General features: G+C 36.8%; 1 protein-coding gene across 5 annotated transcripts in view; it reads left to right on the top strand.

Moving 5' to 3' along the window:
• Positions 1–24,757, top strand: part of Prdm5 (PR/SET domain 5) — a 198,036-nt gene that overhangs the window by 146,320 nt on the left and 26,959 nt on the right. For 4 of the 5 annotated variants that reach the window (XM_021236440.2, XM_087193244.1, XM_013075911.3 and 1 more), the window contains one exon: positions 3,924–4,009. In XM_021236440.2, coding sequence (XP_021092099.1) covers positions 3,924–4,009 — 86 coding nt within the window. Of the gene's footprint in view, positions 1–3,923; positions 4,010–14,548; positions 16,526–24,757 lie in introns of those variants that run through there. The other variant, XM_087193243.1, reaches the window with a different exon arrangement.

The following is a 24,757-nucleotide window of genomic DNA, read 5'->3' as shown; positions in this document are numbered from 1 at the left end:
GTCCCCTCCTTTTTCCTAATTAATGTTGATGACTAAAAGATTGCTTGAATGTCTCAGCAAGAAAAATCTAGTTAATGTTGTCTGCTAATGTGAGAAGCAGGGTTTTGTCATTAAATTTAAAAAATCTAACCCCATTTACACAAAGTGCTAGCCATATTATTAATTTATATGATGGCACAGGGGTAAAGTATGGGTTCAAATTCTCATTCTGCCATTAAATAGCTCTGTTAGGTTAAGTAAATTACTAACCTTTTCTGTGCTGTACTTCCCTCATTTGAATCCTTAGGTCACAGTGTTGTTGCAAGAGTTAAAATTGCTAATATATGTTAAGCATTTTGAACTGTAGAACAGAATCCAATAGTATATTCTGTATGTTCCAGCTGTTGTTATTATTTCCATTTAGGTTGACTTATCTCCTTTTTTTTCTAATTTAAAGTTTAATTTTTGTGTTAGAATTTGAATATTGTGATTGATCTAAGCAAAATAAAGACAATTGGTATCCATATCTACCTGAGAGATGAAATAATTAGTTATTTGGAGTTGGGTCATATTGCCCACCAAAGGCTGTGCCTGTCAGTGTTCAAGTAAAAGAGAGAAATCTGTGTCATTGGACATAACTCAGATTGAACATAACTGAGATTGAACATTAGTTCCTGTTCACAGCACATTTTATGCATAGACAAAAATATTTTCTAGAATGATACCACTCAATAATTTGAAATAATATCTAGTGTTATGAGCATAATTTGATGAAAACCTAAGAATAGCAATTTTTTCTTAATATGCAAATAGGTAAATGAATTTAATAATTATTAACATGCTGACAGAACAGGTATTTTTCTGTTTCAGATTATATGAACTATCATTTATTGAGTTCTGAAATATTTGACCTTTAATCATATGCACAAGAAGGAAACAGTACAGTAAAATGCTACTACTAGTGGTGGTAATTCTTGCATCCAGATAATTTTTTATTTTCTTCATAGATTGCAAAATAGATTGTTAGATTTTTTAGGTAAGATTATTTTACTGACAGATAATAATACTAAAATATTTCTTTCTTATCTGTTAACAATTCAGTGAGTTCATTGGCTGCCTCTCAAGTGCAAGGTCCCAAGTTCGATCCCTGGTACCAAAAAAAAAAAAAAGTCAGTGAGTTATCTATTAACAGTGCAGTCAATCAACAAATCAGGTATAGATTACAGATAAAACAATACCATTTTATACTTACATAAAATTATTTAAAAATTTTTCTAGGAAACTTAAGATTTACAGGTATTTTCTTTTTATCACATAGCTTTATGTATTGTCTTGCCACCAAACAAAAATAAAACACTTGTAGTACACAGGTAAATAACTATATGTTAAACAAGCTTAATAAAATGTACCAAGTTACTATTTTCTTTCCCTGTAGCTAAAATTACTTAAGCCCAAAAGAGATATAAAGAATACTGTTACAGATGCTGCTGTTATTGCTTTCCTTTTTGTCATCATCCTTGCATTGGTGAACTTTCCCATTGCTGGGACAAAATACCTGACTGGTCCTTGGAATGTAAAGGAGGAGAGGCTTATTTTGGGTCATGGTTTCAGACCTGTCTGACCATCTTTGGCTGACTGGAAGCAGAAAGGTCACGGCAGAAAGGCATGGTGGAACAAAGCTGCTCATTGCTGGGTGGCTGAGAATTAGAGAAAAACAAGGAAGAGGCCTCCAGAGGCGGCCCCCATTGACTCTCCTCCCCCACAGACCTCTGCCTTCCGCACATTCAGTGGTGAGCTCATCAATGATGACTCAGTGAGGACTATAGCACCCATGATCCAATCACCTTCCAAAAGCCCTGTCTGTGACCTCATGAGACTTAGGGGACATTTTAGATCTAAACAGAACAATCCTGAAGAGAAAAGCATTCTAGAAGTGCCAGAGGAGTGAAATTAAATAACTTAAAGACTAGATGAGGGAGAAATGAGTGAAAAAAGCATCTTGGATGTCTCTCAGGGTTTTTTTCTTTTCTTTCCTTTTTTGAGTACATTTTATTGTGTCTATATAAAGTATGCATGATGTTATGGCACACATACAGGTAATAAAAGGTTACTGTAGTGGAACACATTTACATATCCTATGATGTCATATAGCTACCCATTTTGTGTGTTTTGGTGTCAAGAACAGCTAAAATCTCATTTAGTGTGAGTCCCAGCTACAGTACAATTTTATTACCAGGTTTCTTATTTGATAAATGGATGAAGGTGAATGAACTAATCAGGACAGAATATATAGGGTATGCAAGATGGAAACATAAGATCATGAATTCGGAATAATTCATGCCGACTTTGATTTGTTTGTGCAGTATCCCAATGAGAGCCTCTAGGGGACATTTGGGTGTTTGGAGATGGGGAAAGGAGGTTAACAGAGGTCTAGAATTAAGACGAGCACATTATATCCACTTAGGGTTGAAAATTAAATTAAGTTTCCTAGATGTTAAAAGCCCTTGTTCTGTTGACTATGAAAAGCCACACTTTCCCACAGTCAAAGAGGAGAGGCCATAAATGCCATTTAGTTGGGGCCACCAGTAGAACATTATGTACTGGACCCATAGTGTGAGGACCTGTATGCCCCTGGTTGGCTTTGAGCCTCAGGATCTAGCTGTCTGTCGCATGATGCAGTGTCAAAGACAGAGAACCAGACAAGGCGGGTCTTGCTTGAAAAGTGGCCATTGAGTTAGGCAGCAGGGAGCTTACTGTTCCCCCGGTAGGTCAGGGCGCTCACTGGGACAGTGCATAGGATGCTCAGGTTGGACCTGGCAGGACACAAGAGAGCAGAGGAATTGTAGATACTTTAGTCAGAGACCTGGCTCTGAGGAGTTAGACAGACAGATAAAAGGTTTATATTTGCTGAAGGTATGATTTTTGTTGTTGTTGTTGTTGTTGGGGTTTTTGTGTGTGTGTGTGTGTGATACCAGGGATCAAACTCAGGACCTTGTGCTTACAAGGCAGGCATGGTGCCACTGAGCTAAATCCCTAGTGTCCCCCTTTTTTAATATATGTAGCCAAGGTCTAGCATCCTGCCATGTTTGTACGTTATTAAATGAAAGAATAAATGCAGTAGTGATTCTGAGCTGCTGTTCAGTCTGGATAATTAGCTTTTGACAAGACAGCATCTTCAGATTCCTTTGAGAGGTTACATTTTGTCACATTTTGTAATTTCACAGTAACATTTTTTTAAAATGCAATGTGCATGTGTATGCTTGCTTGTCTTAACATCTTAACTGTTGTTTAAATTATGACATCTGTGTGAAGTATACTTGGCTTTATCAGAAAGTATGGATCAATTGTTACGTGTTTTAAATAACCAAAGGTTATGTTTATATTCAACAGTTTTATGAAATTATTATTATTATTATTATTATTATTATTATTTTTGGTACCGGGGATCAAACTCGGGTCTTTGTGCTTGTGCAGCAGGAGGTGAAACCACTGAGCTAAATCCCCAGCCCCCTATGAAATTATTTTGAAACTCATACCCCTGAGACAGATATGAAAGCTTTTTAAACAAAGTTATCAATGAACCAGTTAAATAAAGACTCCTATTAATGAGTAGTACATTGACAGGTATTGATTAATATAACATTTTTAATAGAATCTTAAAAATAGGAAATTTAACTAGGTTCAGATATTAGAGGGAATATACAGCAAACCTAATGAAGGCAACTGATTTCTGAGTGTTGGTTTTACTCTGGGCCATGTCTCCTTCAAGGGTAGAAGGTCATAGGCTTTTCCACTGCCCATACTGCATCTGCCCAGCTGTGCTGGAGCCCTGGGTGAAGCAGGACAGGTGTAGGGGCCAGGACCTGAGCCCAGGAACAGTGATGGCACAGGGCTTGCTCTGCTAAGTCATACTTTTCTGACATAGAGACTTCCTTTATTCATAGGTGAGCGTCCCTATCAATGTCCTTACTGTGAAAAAGGATTCAGTAAAAATGATGGACTCAAGATGCATATTCGTACACATACCAGGGTAAGATCATATTTTGGCTCATTAACATTCTTAAAAATTGTACTTATTTTTAAAGAAATGTATGTGATTTTATGTGAGAAGAAATATTGCATTGGAAATTATATCTTTATGTTTATGATGGTCATTTGAAGATAAAGTTTTAAAAGGGAAATGAATGAAGAATAATCCTAACAGTGTCATGATTCTTTGAATTACAAATCAATTTTCAGGAGTTACAGATGATAAACTGCCAGATAAATGGATTTTAACATTTTAATATAGAAAATATAAAGGTTTTGTCTTGTAGAATTTTCACCAGTAATAGGAACATTCTTGGATAGAGGCAAATTTGTCAGCATTTGGGTGCTAAATGATACTTACAAGCAAGTATCTCTGCATGGGGAGGTGTTGCAAATAATTTAAATTATTAGGAGAGTTGGAAAACATGGAAGTGTCACTCAGTGAGCTTCAGGTGCATATCCAGTGCAGTGTTTTATCCTTTTTCTGATGCTGCCCTTTGTTCTGTGCCATCAGCACCTCTCACTGTACTGGTATATATGGCTTCTCATTCTGGTATATATGGCTTCTCCAGACTCAAGTCTCACATGCATAAGAAACAATGCATGCAGCTAGCCCTACATCCGGGTGCTTATGTGGCTCACTGTTAGGTTTGGGGCACAATTACACACTTTATATGAACTTTCCACATGGAAATTTTATATTGTTTTAAATACCTACTCATGATTTTGCTCTTAGCCATTTTCCTTGCTCTCTCTTTCACACATTTTCCTTTTCATTTTGGCTTTCTAAAAGTGCTTATCAGCTACATATACATGATACATTTTTCCCACATTTTAAGACATGAGCTTGATCCCCTGAAGAGCAATTCTAATTTAGGCTTCCCTTGAATTTTACTTTTTACTTTAGCTATACAATATAAACTTTAGAGAAAACATAATAATAGTATCTTTCTCGATATAAAAATACTTTAGCTTTCTGCTTCAGTTTTGGAGTGCTCAAAAGATACCGTCTGAGTCCTATTAAGAAAGTATTCTTGCCCTGATGGTGGGGAAGAGAGGAAGCAGTTCCACAGCAAGTTTCTCACTCTGCTTTAGAATAGCACATTCATACTACGTGAATATTAGAAATTGGATCACTTATTAAATATATTTCAAGTACTTCATAAACTGTAAATGGTTGAGCAAATATTACTGCCTTTAATAGTATGCTTTAAATTCCAATGTTCAAAATATGTATTTCACAGTGAGTTTTATTAAAGAGGTTTAAGTTCATTTTAGATTGGTTTAGGAAGTTCTTTTGTATGTGAATAGCTTTCACGAAAATGTCAATAATGTGGTTTTTTAACAGATCCCATTATACAGGCAAAGGGGTTTTGGTTCTTCTTAATGCAAACTGGTGATGTTAATCAAAAAGTTCCTATTACATTGCTTCACTTGATTACTGACGATATGATTATGTCATAGAAGAGGCTGTTTAAATCACTGCAGGAAAAAAGTGTTTTGGTTTTCTCAAGAAGTTTTAAATATTTTTAATTCAATTAATATACTTTTTAATATAAATTTATTAATGAGAATGATTCAAATAGTTAAGATAAGTGCAAATAAATACAAAGACCACTAATTACATTTCAGGAAAGACTTCTTGGTAATAGTTTCAGGGCTTTCAAATTTATCAATTCATTTAAGCTTTATAAAACTATGAAGAAGTTAGTATTATGATTCCTTTTTGAAAAATGAGAAACTGAGGCACCTACTGCACACTTTTTGCATTTTATCAATTATTTACTCATTTCATTGGCTTTGTTATGTTTCTTAGTACAGTAGACCCTCAAGTTATGTCTGGCCTGACAAACAAACACTTGGGGTTATGACAGGAATTTAGTTTTAACTTACGACCAAGTCTTGAGTTATGACCCAAATGCCAGCCGCTCTTGCTTCCAGATGGTCTCAGATAAATATTTAATCCTTTAAAGAGTTCTGGAAGGAACATTACAACGTCCTTTCCTGTGTGGGGTTAATTGAGAAATGTTGGGCCAATGTCTCTCTAAGGACACTGAGATCTGCCTATATTTAGGAGAGAGACTTTGAAAGGCTGTGTAGAGGAGCCTGAGCCTTCAATTAACCATCTTGAGTAACAAACTACTCTTGAGAACGAATTGAGGTTGTAAATCAAGGGTCCACTTAAACTAAAGAAATTATGATTCCAAGTTTAACAGCCCTTGTTTTTGGCTAGTTGTGTGCAGGGATCCTGATGCTATGTCCAGAGGTTGAGCTGCAAGTGGTACCTGTCAGTTCTCCCAAAGGAAGCAAATGCCCCCGCCTTTGGCCTGGAGAACCCCAGAGAACTCACAGAGGAGGAGCACTCAGGATTTTAGGGAGGAGCTCACATAACTAGTACAGAACACTGTCAAAGTGTAGGGTGAACAAGTGTAAATTTGGGCTTCACCTCAAACTCTAATTTTCCTTTTTATACATTGTATCACATTGTATTCCAGACAGCTTTATTAACTTAATTCCTGTTTTCATTCACTTTCTCCCCCCTCTATTCCCTCCCTCCATCTCTTGATGCTCTTCCCGTTTGAGAAAGATCTGTCTCCCTACTTCCTATTGTCTATCTTTTACTTAGCTTTTTATGTATAATTTGAGTTTCTTATATAAGAGAATCCATGCGATATTTAAGCTTATGTGTCTGATTTACTTTTCTCAACATTATAGTCTTAAATTGTATCCATTTTCCTACAAATGACTCTTAAGTTTATCTTTCTTCATGGCAGAGCAGTAATACATTATATGTAAATACTACATTTTCCTTATGCAGTCATCTTTTGATGAGCATATAGACTACTTCCAAAATTTAGCTCTTATGAATTGTGCTTCTATAAGTATGAGTATGCAAGTATCACTTGAAATCCTGTTTCCTAGGCATTGAATAAATACAGATTATTGTTTGCAAATAGGTCCAAATTTTCAAAAGTATATTAAAGTTATCATCCAGTACAGTAGTGGTGACCTATGCCACTTGTGTTATTGTGTTTTTCTTTTAAGACAAAAAATGTTAATGTAGAGTGTTTTGTTGTAAACTGAAATCTCAGTATTCAGGTTTAATTGTAGTGTTGGGACTTTGTGATAAATAAGTGGGTTTTGGGTTGCAGTTTGGTACTCAGTCTCTAAAAGGTTCACTATCATTGATCTAGTAGAATCAAAGCATTTTCAAGAATCAAATTTTAAAAAAAAATTCTAGAGAGACAGTCTCTGCGAGTTAATATTTTCCCAGTATTACTTGCGTTTAGTAAGCTTAAAGTAAAAAAGATTGTTATAATTGGGCTATAACACATTTAAGTTTTACTTGCATATTACACTACATTTAGTATTCAGATAGCTGTAATGGCCAGATTTTGTCCTGTTTCAAAAGGTTTTAACTCAATCACAACATCGCAATAATGGAAACTACGTAATTCAGAAAGTGCTATCTTTGGGATGCTTAGGTGACAATCCTTGCCATGTACCTACCCTCAGCTTTTTTTGCATTCTGTGAAAACTGCATGAACACTTCGAAGAAGGAGTACCAAGCCTTTTCCACAGTATTGTCTGTAGGGTTCACTGAAAGCCCCAAGTGTGGGGGAGAATTTTGCTAAAAGACCAGAAGTCACTGGCTTTCTTTCGTGGAGAGGCTTGAGAGGACAGCTTGTGATCCATTCATTTCCTTCAATGTAGTTTTTTTGTTTTTGTTTTCAGTACAGTGGCTTCTTTGTACTTTTCTTTGTACATGTCCTATTTTAGATCTGTAGTTTCACCGGTGGTTAGATTTTGGAAAATTCTGGACCACTTTCTTCCAGAGTATTTCTTTGGTCCTGATTTTCTTGTCTTCATCTTTTGGGACACCAATTTCATGTGTTAGATTTTTGGCTGTTGTCCAAGAGCCTATGGTTGCTCCATTCTTTTTTTTGTCTTATTTGCTTTTTTTTGAATCTTAGGTGTCCTTATGATTTTTTCTTTCTCATATCTATGACATATTTTCAGTCTCATTGATTCTTTCCTTTATTGTGCCCAGTCTGCTTATTGAAAGTTCATCTTCATACTGTTTTTTTAAATTTCTAGCATTTTCCTTTTACTTTAAAAAAATGATTTTCATAGTTCTGATGAAATTGCTCACCTGTTCATACATGTGATATGAATTTTTTTACTAGATTTTTTGACATCTTTTTTTGACATTTTGTTTGTTGTGTTGTTGTTATATCCAGGCCCCCAGCTGATCAGATGGAGCCACCCACAGTAAGCACTGATCTTCTGACTCAGTCTCCTCAGTCTTACATACCAGTCTGCTCTGGGAATACCTCTTCCTCTAATCTACCCTCAAATAATGCTCCATCAGTCTTCTGGGTAATCCTTAACCCAGTCCATTTGGAACCTAAAATTAATCACCACATCTTACCTTTTGTGCTTTGTCTCATAGGTCTTCTTGACCACTCCTGATTATATCTGAGGTACATGAATGCTAGTTGCTTAACTCTTTGTGTGCAGTGCCTCACATGCATTTATGTACATTATATTTAGAAAGTATGGATCATCTGGAAATTATGGAACTTGTTATTATTGTCTTAGACACATTGAGCCAAGCACTCACTCTTAGTGAATTGGGTCACTTGCTCATAAATATCCCTTTTATAAATAGTAAGATCAAAAGAAACTTTTTTGTAACAATTTACTGTAGAAAGCTTCATGTCTTGTTTAATCACTTTTGATTTTCAACATGGAAGGCACCTGGACCAATTAGAAAGTTATTCTGGAAACTCTGCCTTTTGAACTCCGCTTAAAAAAAAAAAAAAAAACACAATTAGCTTACATGAGCTTTAGGGTTCTAAGATCACAGCTGTCTTTTTGTCTTGTTTTTAGAAAAAGCCAGATTAAATCATACAAAATTAAAATGGAATTGTCAGTGGCTAAAAGCAATAGCAAGCCTTTTATATTGTTGTGTATTTTGTTAGTTTTCTTTCTTGAGTCTTCCTGTCCCTGATCCTTAGATTCAGATTTTTTTCAGGTTTAACAGACCAGTGCAGGTTGTACTATTCTCAGACACCATGTAGTAAGACTGTGGGTCTCTGAAGCAAACTAGGGTGGGTCACTCAGAATTCTAAGGCATCAGGCATTGCTAGATTTTTGTGAAGGCTTGAGGTGATATATTGATGTAGACTTTGACAAATATCAAACAAAAATTTGACCAAAGCATTGAGCCAATGAATGATGTGCTGCAGTGTGAGCATGATGTTGAAGGAAAGTGTTCATTGTATATGGGCCCAGAGATTAGGGCAGGAGTGAGAGTTGGAAACTAAGAAGAGGAAAAGCCAAGAAAAATCACCCCTGCTACAAGAGTGTTGAGCAAAGTGTCTCTAACCTTGGTTGAAAACAGATGGGAGGCTTTCAAGGTCAAGAATCAGCTTGGAAATCCTGTGAACACATTGCAAGGCATGCATAAAAAGCTTAGAAGACAGGTACAGACATCAAGTTCCTTGAGTCAGGTATAGGGAAGGCAAGTTGGCTCTGTTGATACTTGTACTAGTCACTTTTCTGTCACTGGGACACAGTACTCTATGCACATAACTTAAAGGAAGAGAAGTTTAATTTGGCTGATGGTTTCAAGGGATTCAGGCCATGGCCCCAGGCTCCAAGGCAGAAAGAAGCATCATGGTCAAAGAGCATGGAGGAGCAAAGATTCTTCCTTCATGACAGTTGGGAAGTAGAGCAGGGGAACAGTGGCTGAGAGGAAGGGGCCAGTGACTGGATACCAAGGTCATTCTTGCAGGACCCACACAAACTAAACCCTTCAGCCAATCCAAAGCCAATCAAGCTGACACAGCTAAGGTTAACTGTCGGAGTACTTGAGAGGTAGAGTGGTATCGAGTTGCGTTTGGAGGAATATGGAGGAGAATATGTCATGCAGGCATGACTGCATAAATAATGTAAAAGAGGTACCTATGCATACAGTTAGTGTACCCTGCCCACTGTGACCAAGTTTGAGGATGCATGCTGAAGTGTGATCTGAGTTGAAACAGGTTGGAAGAGAGGAGTTGGCAAGAATACTGACAACATATGTTTTTGAGTTTGGATTTAAGTAGAGAGGAATGACATAATCAGCTTTACCTCACAGAAAGGTTGCTTTGACATCATTTTCCATTGAGGATTGAAGGAGGCTGCCATGGAGGTAGGGAGACTCACTTAAAAAGCACGTGGAGCCAGGTGAGTTAGAGCAAGGAACCCATGGAGCACATACAAGAGAGATCTTTGAGATAAATTTTGACAAGGTTTGGAGATGCAATGGATATATAGGTGATGAAAAAAAGGGAAGAGTTAACAGATGAAAGTGTGAAGCTCAGAAGTAGCATGTAGGGGTATTACTGTATTCCACATACAGGAAGGAAGAGCAGGTAGTAGATTTAAGGTGATGGAGAGGAAAGAGGCCACACTGGGTTCATATCTGTACGGAGAATTACTTGAGCAGCATACTCAGCCCTTTGTATTTACATTTAGATTTAATAAAGGGATTAAATGCAAATTTAATAACTTCTTTTAAAAGTTCATTATGATGTCAAAGAAACTTAAATTTTCTTTATTTTTTAAAACTTCATTATTTTTCTAATTTTCATCAGCTTCTGTATTATGAAGACCAGAGGATATGACTTATTGCCACTATTTGAAAACATCTTCAGTTTGGTTTTGGAATTAGTAAATCTTTTATTGTTTCTAGGACTCACATATTGGGGAAATTTTAACATGCCCTGCCAATTAATCCTGTAAAATGAATGACTTTAAAATTTCATTGTATTTTATTTGGCTCAGGATATATATCTGTGTGAAATTGAGCATTCTTATTCTAACACAACAAGCTGCTTTTCCTTTTTAAAGGGGAAAAATAAGACCATTTGAAAAATAACTTCTTTATCAGGGACTGACAGCATTATTTTCCCTGTCTCTTTTACTCCTTTGTGAAAATTCTTTTGATGGTCATCAACATACTTGGTAAAGTTACCTCTGTTCTTATTCTCTTTGTAGTTTGTGCTCATGAGCTGAAAATAACCAGCAAAGAAAGTTTCAAGTCCCCTAGTTAGGGTACATTCTTGGCCTGCCAAATGATACTCCTACAGTAAGGCTTCTGGTCCAGGAATCCTACAGTGTAAGACTGGTTCTCTGGATATCCTTATTCTTTGAGAGTAAGAGGTGAAAATTTAAAATAAATTGGATTTCATTTTTTAAATAAACTTATTGAGTAAGTTTATTATGCATGGGAAAAGAGACAAAAGCCTTATGTGGAATTAAATTCTATTTCATGATATTTAGGGTTATAAGAGTAGAGTTATGCTGATGGTGAAGGATTGAGCAGAACCCAGTTATCACGTGATTTTTCTGCAGATTTTTTTTAATGGTACTTAGTTTGTCATTCAGTATCTCTAGTTTTTGAGGGGCAATGGAAGCTGTCTAAAGCAGAGTATGCATTACTTGGAGTAATAGTGTGATAAGGTAGTTTCAAGACAGTGCCATAAATTTCTTCCCTCTTTTTATGCACATGCTGCTTTTTCATGAATAGAGTCTTATTTCCTGTCCCTGAAACCCAAGCTGTCCAGAAACGACTTACTTGACCAATAGAAAGCAAGGCAGAGTAACATTCTAGAAATGCAGAAGCTAGAAGAATAAGGAGCCTTACAGTTTTTGGCTCTGTTGTCAGGACCATAAGTAACAGGGAGAGGCTAGACCAACCTGTCACACAGCAGCCACTGTGAAACGCCAGCCACTGGGGTACACCTCTGATTATCTAGGTGGGTTGAGCCTTCAGCTGCAGCAAGTAGCTGCAACTACAAGAAAGACTGCAAGGGAGAACTGTTGGGGAACCCAGTCAGTCCACTGAACCATGACAAATAGTATGTAAAGAAAATAAATAGTAAAAAATAAACAATATAAAACTGTATTAAATTCTGCAATAGTTTATTATGCAGTAATAGATGCTTGGAACAAATACTAAACACTGCACAATACTGAATTGGTACAATTGTATTTATATAATCCATGTCTAGATTGTAAAGTGACTGAATATTAAGTGAGCACTTTCTAAATGTTAGCAGTTGGATCACAGTATCACCATTTAGGAGATATATTTTGTTGTGGAATAAAATACCCTTCTTAAACATTGTTTTAAAAAAGTAATACAATTATTTAGAAAAGTAAACATTATTCTGAATAAGATTTCAGGAAACAAATGTGTGAATTTTAAATTCTGTTGTCATATTTACATATTATTTAAGCCATAGATCAAAGTCTGATGGCAATATGTTTGTCATAACAATATGTTAGTCAAATCAAGGAAAACGCTTTAATATATATATATATATATTATATACAGAGAATTTTGTATTTCATAGTGTAATGTCTCAACATGCGTGATGTATCAACATGTGCATACAGTGTTCTTTCTTCTAATTGATGTGACCTTGTGCTGGCTCACTCTCAGGTGGGCCATGCAGTTTAGATCATGGGGTGGACCCTGAGCAATTGTTTAAGCTCCGGCCTTGATTTTCCTGCTTACTGTTCTCTTAAGACAACATTATTCACATAGAAATAAATGAAAGTGATGTGGTAAGGGATTGTATTAAAAAACATTCTCATTTGTAAAACAAGAATTAGATTATTTGCGAACTGTATTGTTTAATTATTAATGAAAAATCACTGTATAACTAATCACAATCACTGTGACAAAGCTTTGAGATAGTTATTATTGATTAATTGGCCGTCCCTTTTTGGTCCTTGGATACATAATAATCCACTTTGAATTCTGCAAATGGCTTTTAAAGCCTACTATATGTCAGGACTGTGCTAGGTACTAGATGTGCATGGTTGGATGGATATATGTACAAGATGCTTGTGAGTTTCAGATAATTTTGTGTGGATAGATCACGGTGTCTATAGAGGATGTAGAGAACTGGAGAAAGAGACTTTTGGAATAAGCAGAAGACAGATGATAAAGGGTCTCTGAAGCATGAAAGAACATATTGGGGCTGTTGAAAAGCTCTTGAAAGAGTTTGGCCTTTTCCGGGTCCAGCTAAGTGCTTTGTAGCTGATGACCAGCCAGTACAGATTGACTAATTATTAGGTGGCTTGGCTCTAGACTCATTCAGATCTCTTTGATCTCTGCTCATCCTCAGAGCTCAGTGATCCCTAGGCCTGATAATTTTTGTATGTCTTGCCCATGTGGTTTTGGGCAGATACATTCAGGAAAGTGCTCCCAGGCAGAACATCTCTAAAGAAAAATAGTAGACCCTTTTCCAGTAGTCTTTTCCTGGTGCCCGTATAGTCCCCCTTCTTTCTCTCGCCCCTTTAGAGCCAGTAATAAACCACCTGTGCCTACAGTGACAAGGTTCTATCTCTCATCCGCCCTCCAGACCTGACCGACGAAATCTCAGCATTTTAAGTAAACAACTTTTTCTTGCCCCACAGCACAAAGGTGCATATGTCATTGCTAAATGCCTTTCCCTCCATTTGTCATACATCTCTCAGGGCCTGTTACCACAACTAGAATTGACTTAACTGAGGTATTAGTATAGTGTATGAGCTCATTGTCATTTGAGCATATGAGTAACAAAAAAATTTCATCTGAAGGAATTATTCATGGAATGTTTAGTGAACTGATACATAGTGCTGTGTTTTTGAATACTAGGAATAAAATCAGATCCCCTTGTTGTAAGTTGGAAATGCTTGTGATGACACATGGTCTTTCTTGATTATCTCACATAATTTCTTAAAAATTAAAAGCAAAAGAGTTTTTCTTAGGTTTCTCTGTGAGTTTCTATTTAACTTTGCTTAACAATGACTTCAAACAGTTGTTGCATAGAGAACTCCTGATTAAAGCAACTTTCTATGTCTAATGTGGTGTGTTTCCAATTGTAACTCTTTTAAGATTTGGAGTAGCATACATTTAGACTCAGTTGGTCAATTAAATGTCATTGAGTCAGCTTTCATCTCATGTGCTGCGCATTGACGGAATAGGAAAAAGTTGCAGCCTTGCTAGTGTCAAGGGGATGACACAGTGAGAGCAGGACCAGGATCATGATGGGAGCATCCCAGCGGTGCATATGGGAGGACCCCCCACCTCTGTGTGGCAGGCAAGTGGAGGCAAGGAAAGTTGTCAGGAGAAACAAGAAATATTATTCTCCAGGCACTGAAAGAAAATGGTGGAGCAGCTGTAGTCTCTAAAAGAAAACAAAGAAGGAGCAACCAAAGAAGTTGAAGGAGAACAAACAGAAAAAAGGTGGCCCTAAAACCAAGGGAAGGACATGTTTTAGCATCTCTGGAAAAAGCACATGCTTAGTCTTAATGGTAGAAGATTATGAAATCTCACTGGGGATAGCATTCTACAAAAGACAACTTCAGGTGTGCTGATCTAATCCACTTTGTGCATGGGTATACCGGTACTTTTAAGATCGACTCTGATCATATGACTCAGATATTGCACAAAACACACAAAACCAACCCTAACGTGTTTTCTCCCTGCCTGCAGGATGGAGCCCCATGACTGACCCTGACTGTGCCATCTGCCGCCTCCCACTTCTGTGCCCTTTCCCTGAGCCCACCAGCACACCCTGGACTTTGCCCAGTCCACACCATGTGTTTTCCCAAAAGCAACCACATTTTCCTGGGCCCACCATACTTTTTGAGGGTAAAGCTTTTTTAAAAAATCCTTTAAAAATCCACATTTTCAAAGCTCTCACTTTGCCTTATCCCGCTCTTCTGAGATCTTAGTTCTCCTTAAAACACCTGGTCCAGCATCACTTTCTATGCAGCCTTCCCTGCCACCTTGGCATTACACTATTGATACAGTAACTATACTATTGAGTCCAGTTTTTCCACTTTTATGTCATTGTTTTCATTTTCCTTTTTTAAACTTATGCTTTAAGTTATTCTGCAATGTAATTGTGTTGTATGATTTTATACTGTTACTGGCATTTATATACCTTCTTGATAAAATGGAAGACTTCCTGAATATATCTTCATTAATGTTGAAAGGACACATATTTAAGACCTGTGTTCAGGTACCAGGAGTTCTCCACATTCCCATGGCAGGAGGTGGGGCAGAAGTTTGGAATGATGAATACAAACTCTTTCAGAGATGGCAACACTAGAGCTGGGAAGACAAAGCAGCTCACTGAGCTCTGGGGGCAGAGGAGGGATAGGCCATGCTGAATTACCTGGGTGCTGTGGGTAGGATGTGATGTTGTGCTGTGTGGCTTGGTGACAAACCCAATGTGGGAAAGCACAGAGTGTGTGTTGGGAGAATTGAAGCATAAGGTGGGCTGTGAGGCAGTTTCGGAGAGACAGTGAGGAGCATTCAGTGGTGAGATGGGAAGATGGGATTGATTCTGTAGGCCATAATAAATCCATACAAGCTTTTATTGGTTTCTCAGTGAAAGAATGAAGTAATAAGGTAAGAAACAATCCTAAGAGTTCCCTACTTATTAGAAATAAAAGACTATGGTATAAAGACAAATGTTCACTCCCAACTACTGTATTCCCTTGAACTGGTTTTTAAATTTTACTTTTATATCACTTTTTTATATGACATAAATGACCTTGCAGATCTCTGCTAATAAAATTAGAACTCAATTGCTAAGGCTGTAATTATTCCTCTTACTACAATAAGAACAAAATAGAGAGCATGTGTTGTCCTTGTGTCTTTGTAGCACTGTGGCAAAATACTAGAAATAAACAGCACCTAAGGAGGAAAGATTTACCTTAGCTCCTTGTTTCAGAGGTTTTTGTCATCACCCTTTGGCTCTCTCTCTCTTTGGACCTTCAGTGAGGCAGAACATGACAGTGGGGAGCACATAATGGAGGAAGACTGCTCACCTCGTGGCAGTCAGGAAGCAAAGAAGGTGTGAGGGCTGGGTCTGAATAGCTCCTTCAAGAGCACAGCCCCAGTGACCTCACCAGGCCCCACCTGGTTCTGTCACCTCCCAGTTGCATCTCAAACTGGAGACCAAGCCTTGTCCACATGGCCTTTGGGCAACATATAAGATCCAAACTATAATAAGACACTACATTTCCAAGATTTCTTCATAATTTGTGACTTACTTTTAGTACTGTCTGGAGTCATATGTTAATAACTTAGTGTAGCTAGTTATACTAGGAGACTTCCTCTCTGTGAGTTCTTCTATGATATTATTTTGTTTTAAATCAGTTTGGTCTTGAGATAAAGAGAAACTGAATAATTGTTTAAATTGGAGAGGAGATATATTTTACTATTTTCTAGTTGTTTTGCTTTCTTGAATTTTAGGGTTATTTCATATAAAATTATTACTCTTTTAAAATATCTCATGATGAATTGATATAGCCTTTTAAAACATATCTCACAGTGAATTGACTTGCTATATTATCGTGCCTTTTGTTACATCAAGACCAAGGCTATTTTCAAGCAATACATTTGATTTCAAAATATAAGTTATTAGGCACACAGAATTTAATTTAAGGTTAGAAATTTATATTTTTATTACTAGTGGAACTTGTCTTTTTTGTAAAGATTGAAGTCCTTCTAATTAAATCTTTATTAATGTATACATGATGAAGTTTCTAAAAATATATAAAATGTATAAATTTAATATAAATTTAAATTAAAATATAAATTAAATCATGTAATCACTATTAGATGTAAAAAAGTACATTTTAGAATTAATTCCTATTTATTAATCATAGGTACTGAGATAGGTACTCATGTGTTTTAATCTAATTAAGAAACCTTAATAATCATATGAACTATGTATAATATCTTTAGTGTTTAGAAAATGGAAGTTTGATCAGATAAATTCTACCTTCTTAGGTTCAGCTAGTAGTCTTCAGACCATCTCCATTGTTCACCAAGACTGGAGGTGGTCCTCTTAATCCACTCAAACTCCTGTGCTTATCTAGTGTTCAACATGAATTTTAATATCTCGTCAGACACAATATAAGTATAGTCAGTTCCTTGATATAGTATAGTTCCTTGATATAGTCAGTTCCTTGATATAGCTTTAGTGACCATTACATTTTCAGCCACCCATTCACAAAATTATACCATTAATATATTCAACAACTTTAGTGTCCATTGCTAGTCATAAAGACCTATCTATGTTGTCTTAAACACAAAGGGATTTATTCATAAGAATACAGAAGTAGGCAATCCAGCCCTAGTTTGGCAGTTCCACAAAGTCATCAAGGCTCCCGGTTTTTTTTTTTTCTTTTACGCTCATTCGTAGATACGGCTTCTGTTGTCAAGGTTCCACTGTGACTCAAGATGTATGCTGGTACTCCAGCCACCACATCCCCATTCCAGGCAAAAGGAAGGAGGAGGGGAAAGGGTGCTCAAACTGATGACATTCCCTTTCTGCAAGTCCCACCCAAACAACTTCCATTTCTCTGTCATTGGCCATAAGGATGTCGTATGACCACACATAGCTAGCTGTAAGGCATTCTGGAATTATTATCTTTTCTTAAATACATTGCCATAATACATAAAATTAATTCCTGTTACTAAAGAAAGCAGCTAAATATCAGGCAATTATTTCTCCAATATTATCTGTAAGCCCAAATTTATAACCTTCTCTTTCTGGACTTGTGTTGGTTTTATTCTTGTTTCAACTGGAATCTTTTCTCTTTTACTGCCTGTTTTCTTATCTATACTTTTTTCTGAAAGACCTCTACTCAGTTAAATCACTGTCTCCATTATTTTCTGACCACCTCACTCCACAACTGGCACAGGGACCCCCTTCGCTATAGGTACTTCATGTTGTACATTGTACAGCACTGACCTCCATTGATGTCACTTTCTCTCTCAAGTTACAGGAGCCTTGAGAAAATGTCTTGCTGCATGGTGGACCTCCAGGGCCTACTTGACACACCCTGGGAACTCATTAGGTAGCTCTTCAACTGCCCTTGAAGCATCAAAGCCCATATTCAAGTGTAAGTCACAGGGCTGTAAGTCAGTGCCCAGCTGTCTCTTGGTTTTCCATAGCTGCTGCTAGGGAAATGGCAGCCACTGCTCTGTCTGACCCATATCTGTCTGTGTAAGGGCCTGGGCCATGTCAGAGAACAACTTCATCTTGTCTTAGCACCTCTGCTTGTAATAATTAATATAGCTGTTTCCAGGGTGTCTACGGAATTCCTTTGTGAAGCAAAGAATATATGTGGAGAGTTTGAAGATTTAGCTAAAATAAAACTCTATAAATATTTAGCATTTAGGTTGATTGCTACTTCACCACCACTATATTATCTTTAGACTTTAATAATACACTCCAGGATTAAAAGGAAAATACATACTGTCTGAAATCTATAAAGAGAATTTCTCTTTGTATTTAAGAAAGGCAATATACAATTAAGTTTTAGAGAATTTGGGACACTATCTTTAGAAAAGTAATACATCTTATTCTCCATTATTTTCTTTCTAAAGCAGAATTTTATGTTCATCTTACAGTCTATTCAGAGTTTCAACTACAAAAAATATCAAAATCTTGAAATAAAGAACTATGTATATGAATATTTCATTAATGGATTTTAAGAACAGTGCTACATTGAGGTTTATTCCTAATTTTTTGTAAAGATACCTAGTTATATTTTTATAATTTGTGTGCCTTTTTCAATTTGGAATTACATTATTTATTGTATGTACATTGTGATGAGAAATAGAAGAAAGCAAGTTAATGTATTACATAAAATGCCTTTATTGAATTCCTATTATATGCTAAGAAGTAAGATAAGCCAAATCTTAACATAGGTATAAATACTGCATGTCACAAGTGATAGAAGTGAGGCTTTGGGAGGTTAAGTAGCTCGTCTAGCATCTCATAACTAAAAATGGGCAGCAGTAAGATTGGAAATTAGATGTGTATAGAGCCAGCAAAATATTCTAATACACTACATTCCATAGTCTATGAACTGATCTTTCAGAACTGGTGTCAATTTCTCCTTCAATTCAGTAGTAGCTCATTGCTGCTATAGCAACACCTGCATCCAGTGACACCCCAGCTTCCACCCCATACAGAGTCTTTAAGATTCCTGCTGTAAGGACTTGGAATGGACACCCCCTCATTTGAAGTCATTCAGTTAGTATGACATTTGCCCCTCTTTGTAAGATAGTTTCTGTAAAATATTGTTTAATATGTAGAAAACACCAGAAAGAGCTATTTCTTGTCCCTTGTAATCCATTATACAAGTGAAATTTCAATGTACAGAGATTTACTTTCCACATTTTACCTAAATTCTTCATATTGCACTTTTTTTGTATTGTTGAAAATCAAAACAACATCTTCAATAGAAAACCATTCAGATCTTGGAAGATGACTGTTTTGAGTACAGTGTATATCGAGAAAGGTACATCTAGGCCAACAAAGACTCAGAATAAGTCCTACAAAAAGTCCATATGAAGGTCAACAGTCAGGCCATGTCATTGCAGCTCCCAAAGACCTTCTCGGGCTTCCAGATGTGCTCCATTCACCTCCAGGAGGTGGTGGGATTTGTAAAATGCTCTGATTTCAGTATTTCTAGATATTACAGTGAAGTTCTTGGAGAAAATTTAGGCCTTAAACAGTTAAAGTCACTCACAGGGGCTCCAGTTTAAAATATAGTGATGGATGTTTCATTTCACTCCCTGGAAAAGGCTTTATTCTGTGATTTCTTTATTTTTACTCTAAGAGAGACAGTGAACATGAATATCATTTATAGTTTGACCAAAACCATACCTACACTGAGGTAAAATCTGCTTGTCCTTAGAAATACTGAGGCTGTGGTTTTCTGTTTCTTCATTTCATGTGTAAGACTGAATCCTCACGCACTCTTCCAAACATGTTTCATTACAGACAAAACTACCTCTTGCTGGCCTTCTAGATTCCCATCTTCTGGCGGGCCTCAGTTCCACTGCTTCCGAGCAGTATTTAAACAAACATACATAAACACTAGGCAGACTATTGGAAATGTTGAATTTTGCTTCATAGGAAATAGAAAGATAAGAATTTATACAAAATAAATAAATAAGTTCTAATAACCAAGCTTTGTGATGCCATATTCTGCAAAAATAAAAATAGACATTCATTTAAAGAAATGAGTTTTTTTATTTTATGAATATTTCAATTCTATTAAATTTATCAAGTGTCCTACGAAATCATCATGTGGCACCAGAACAGAGAGAATATATATAATTTATATATAAAGAGAGAATATATAATTTAGTTTCCTATTTCACTGTATGTTCAAGGTCGTAAATGGACATAATAAGAACCAGAATTGAGAACAATTTCTCATTGCTTCTCAGCCTTTTGGCTAAGATCAAGTCTGGAGAACAATTTCTCAAACTTATTTTCATCACCAAATGTTATTTATTTATACTGTAAAGACATATCAGACAGATGGATTGTTTTCCTAGGGATTTTCTTCTATAAAACTCTGATGTACAGTGATTATGATGGCGCTGATTGCTTGTGGCCTTTATCCTGGATTGTAACAGATGAGTAGGATAGATTACTGATTTGAACTTTGGTATTCTGGAAATCATGAAGCAGAAGTGGAGACTGGTAAATCTCTCAGGACTGCTAATCAGATCTGAAGCCTTTCACCCCAGGATCAGCAGTTGAGCTGGGGCAAGTTGTAAGTTGTAACACAGGCCACTCATCCGAGAACCAGTTGTTTCCATGACAAGAAACTCTCAATGACTTGATGTTCCTCAGTGGTACTTTTTTCCCTCAACCAAAAGTGACAGACATTTAGGAACCTACTTAAGATTTAGCCTACCCTTAAGGCATGTCAAGTGCCTGACCACCTGCCCTATTGCTTATGGCACTGTGCAAGGCCCAAATCCTATGTGTATCAGTATATTCATGCAAGATACAGGGTGGATTCTAATTCAAAAACTCAACACATCAGTGGGGCAATCCTAGATGCTTTCCTCAGATTAGCCCCATTATGCATTGGGTTAATTCCATTTAAGTCAGTCCTTTGTCATTATACATGTACACACATACACACCTTTCTCGGATATTACTGTAGCTTCCTGTTCCAGCTACTCCTCCTTTTCAGTAAATATACTTGGTTCCCTGTGCCACGTTAAACTAAAAGTAACATTTTTTCTGGATTATTGTGTGCCTGGCTGCTTTGGATCTGTTGTGCATATTTGGCTTTGTAGAGGCAGAGACTAAAGTTGACATGTGTTTTTAGACATGTAAGCACACAATTATGACACTGCCAAAAAAAATGACATTCCACTGAGAATATAGTCTTTAACATATGGGACAGTTTATCACCAAGTAATATATGACTCAATGACTAAATTTTGAATTTTGAAAATACTAAATTCTGTTTCTCAGTTGGCAGGACATGAGTGAATTCTTACATCTGTCCTGTTCGGAGCCTTTGCCAGTGTTGGGCTTTCACATGCTCAGTGTCTATTCCTTTACATGCAGTGCTAGGCTGAAAGCCCCAGACACCTGCCTACCTCCCACCGACCCCATTTGGTATCTGGAGATGGCCGTGTGTCTCTTTCTTGTCTGGAGGAACAGCTTTAGAGACTGGTGGTATACTGTACTTTATTTGAAGAGGGAAAGGTACAGTCACTGCATTCTCTCTGAGCATTTGGGCCTCATTATGGCTTTAATACAAGAATTATGTTAACTGAAATCTACTGCCAAATGTATTATTTATGTTGACTTAACATACAGAATACCTGCCTACTAGTAGGAAAACAGTTGCAACTATGATGATGAAAGGAGAGAGAACAAGCTACTAGGAGCTTGTACTCATTGTTCTTTTCTTACATTTTAGCATTTTCTGCAAAGGACTAGCCTCTCTAAAACCAAGGAACAAAACAATGAAAGAATTAAAATAACAAATTATCTCAGTGTTCAAAGGAGTGGTTCAAAATTATGAACTGTAATTCCATGAGGTTTTCTGGGTCTTAGAGATTGGTAGAAACAAAGAAGTTGCTTTAACTCAGTCTTGTCTTTTAGCTGATATAGTCTAGGAGAAAAAGTTGGACAATTTGTGAGTAGCCTGAGCAGTTCTTAAGTAGCTCTTTCTATTAAAAAAAGTTTCTCTCTTGCCGGGGATTTAGCTCAGTGGTTCCACTGCCTGCCTTGAAAGCCCAAGGTCCTGAGTTTGATCCCTGGTGCCAAAAAAAAAAAAAAAAAGTTCCTCTCAAAACAAACAGAAACACCTTGAAGAGAGAAAAGTGTTTTGTTTGGCTGAGCCAAAGCCCCATATCCCATTGTGAAGCACTGCTGTCCTTACCCCCTTGTCCTCCCCTCTTCCCTGCACCTCTAGCAGGGAGATGTGTGCGAGCTGGGACAGGAAGCCACTCTTCCCAGTGGTGTTGTCTGCTCAGGTGAAAGGGCTAACAGCAAAGCTTAGTACTTGTCCTGGGTAACCAACTTGCTTTGCCAGTGAGAATATAGACTGGGACTGTTTTCACATGGAATAAGAGACCCACCCATAGGAAGAGGGGAGACTTCCTATGTAGTATGTCACCCTGTCAAGTACAGTTGAGTGAATTAAGAGGGATGAAACATACGGTCTCACAAATGGTGTCTAAATGGGCCTTTACCACAGGCTTTCATTCCTGACTTCACCTAGTGCTGCTTACTATAGGAACTGACTCAGCATTGTCTTACTCTAATTCTGACTGTCCCAGTTTCCTCAAAACTGAAGAGGTTCTCAGGATGTGGGACTGTTAGGGCTACAACCAGGACTTTCCTGACAAACAGGGATGGTTGGATATACCTGTCGTAGTTCTGAATAAATTAAGGAAAGGTGCCTTATTAAGGAGCACACAACCCCAAACAACCAAGAGCTAGTAGATAAGAAGTCACCACTGCCTGTTTTAAAAAGACAAAAGAAAGAACATGGGTTTGCTAGTAATTACTGTTAGTGGCAGTAGGCCACCTTATTTTGGAGGTAGGAATAGTGCTGTGAAGCACCATGAAGTCCACACTTGCCTGTTGGAGTCTGTAGTATCACCAGAAATTACATGTAGCTGTGCAGACATTCATCTATTTGAAAGAAGATTAAGCTCAATGTGCTTATCTGGGGGGAAAAACACTACCAAATGAAAAGGGAAAGACAGAATATTCTAATCTTCTGAATTTAAAATGTTCAGCAGTTGGCTTTGGAATTTGAAAACATTCATGATGCTCAAATTTGGAAAATAAAAAATTCCCCCATTTATTACAGTAACCCCATTGTGTCATCTTTTTCTGCTTTTTAAAAACTTTTAGACTGATAGACTTTTTTTCAAAACACTTTATGACTTTCGAACAAATTCAGATCTAGCAAGATCTCTGCCAGGGCAGCTCTGGAATCCTCACCTGTGCAAACAGACAGGCTGTTTTTTCAGCAATTTTGAGGTTTGAAAGAGGCAGGCTTATGCTACCAGCACCCTGCCATCTGTGCAGTGTGTTGAGTCAGAGATGTAATTTATATTGATATAATTTCCTCTGACTCCTGTCCGCTCCTTGATGGGTTTGTTTCACCTGTTGACATGAACTTGGCTGAGAAGAATGCCCTGTTGCCCATGGGTGAATTAGCTGCATGTGTGATAGCACCTTTCTGCTGTGTTCTTATTATTTTCAAAATTGTGTAATGGGATAAGTATGTTATTTCTTTAGAATTAGGTATCCCTTTTCTGAGGCTTTGCATTTACATAATTCCTTTCTCTGACAGACCTCTGAATAAACTTTATGGTTTTATTCAAGGATGGATTACCCTTGCCACCATCACATATGTCAGAAGCATGCTTGTTATTTTTGAACATAGGCAAACTGAATTAATTCAGCTCTCCATAGACTGGTTGGATATGTCTCTTAAATGTAAGAGTTTGTGACTATATGTGGAATTCTCATTTCACATCATTCTTTGTACTCTTACATAATACTTCTCAAATTGACAAGAGTATATGGTATTTACCTAATACCATATTTCAAATTATGTAGCTACAAAAGCTGTTGGTTGATAGACAAGAACACTTCAGCTCCGTGTACTCCATCTGCCCTGTCTTTTCTTGGAAAATCAGTTGTACTCTTCTGGAGGATAAGGACCACATCTTAAACCTTATTGTTTCCCACACTTCCTAGCACAATGTCTTGCTCAATACTCAATAGAGACTTGCTGATGAATTTACTCTCGTAAAAATTACATCACCTAATCATGAGAATTATCTTGATTGCTGTCAAATCCTTTGTGAATAGAGATTGGAACACTTAAATTAATTGTTATGTAAATTTAAAGTATTAGTTCATATACAGGAAAAGACCTTTTTTAGAGGAAATACTTAATATTTTTCTTCCTTAGCATGCCTTTAGTGTTGATTGGATTACTATGTCTGAGACTATACATTGTCAGAAATGTTCTATTGGTAAATTAAGCTCCTTGAAACATACAAAAAAAATGGCTATTTTAAATCTGTGTGACTTTGGTTTATTGGTAAATTTTTAGGATAAAACTAGCAAAAGCAATAAAGATGGTACATAATGAGAAAACAGGACAGTTGTATCAGCAACCTATACTCACAAGTCTTACCAGTTATTTTCACAGCTGATTTCCATTCTGTTATTTGAAATTTTTTTGCTTTGGACACCACATATACTTAACTCGGTGTGTGTTTTGTCTTTTCCATATATTATCTATACTTTTATCACATTTTTTTCCTTATATTTCCTTCTCTTTTCCTTATATTTTTATTTCTATTTCAGTTTGATTTATA

This window comes from Heterocephalus glaber, unplaced genomic scaffold, assembly GCF_053883595.1.
Source record: "Heterocephalus glaber isolate CG9 unplaced genomic scaffold, H.glaber_assembly_v1.0 deba00001586, whole genome shotgun sequence".
NCBI lineage: Eukaryota > Metazoa > Chordata > Mammalia > Rodentia > Bathyergidae > Heterocephalus > Heterocephalus glaber.
This window is presented reverse-complemented; position numbering and strand designations above follow the sequence as displayed.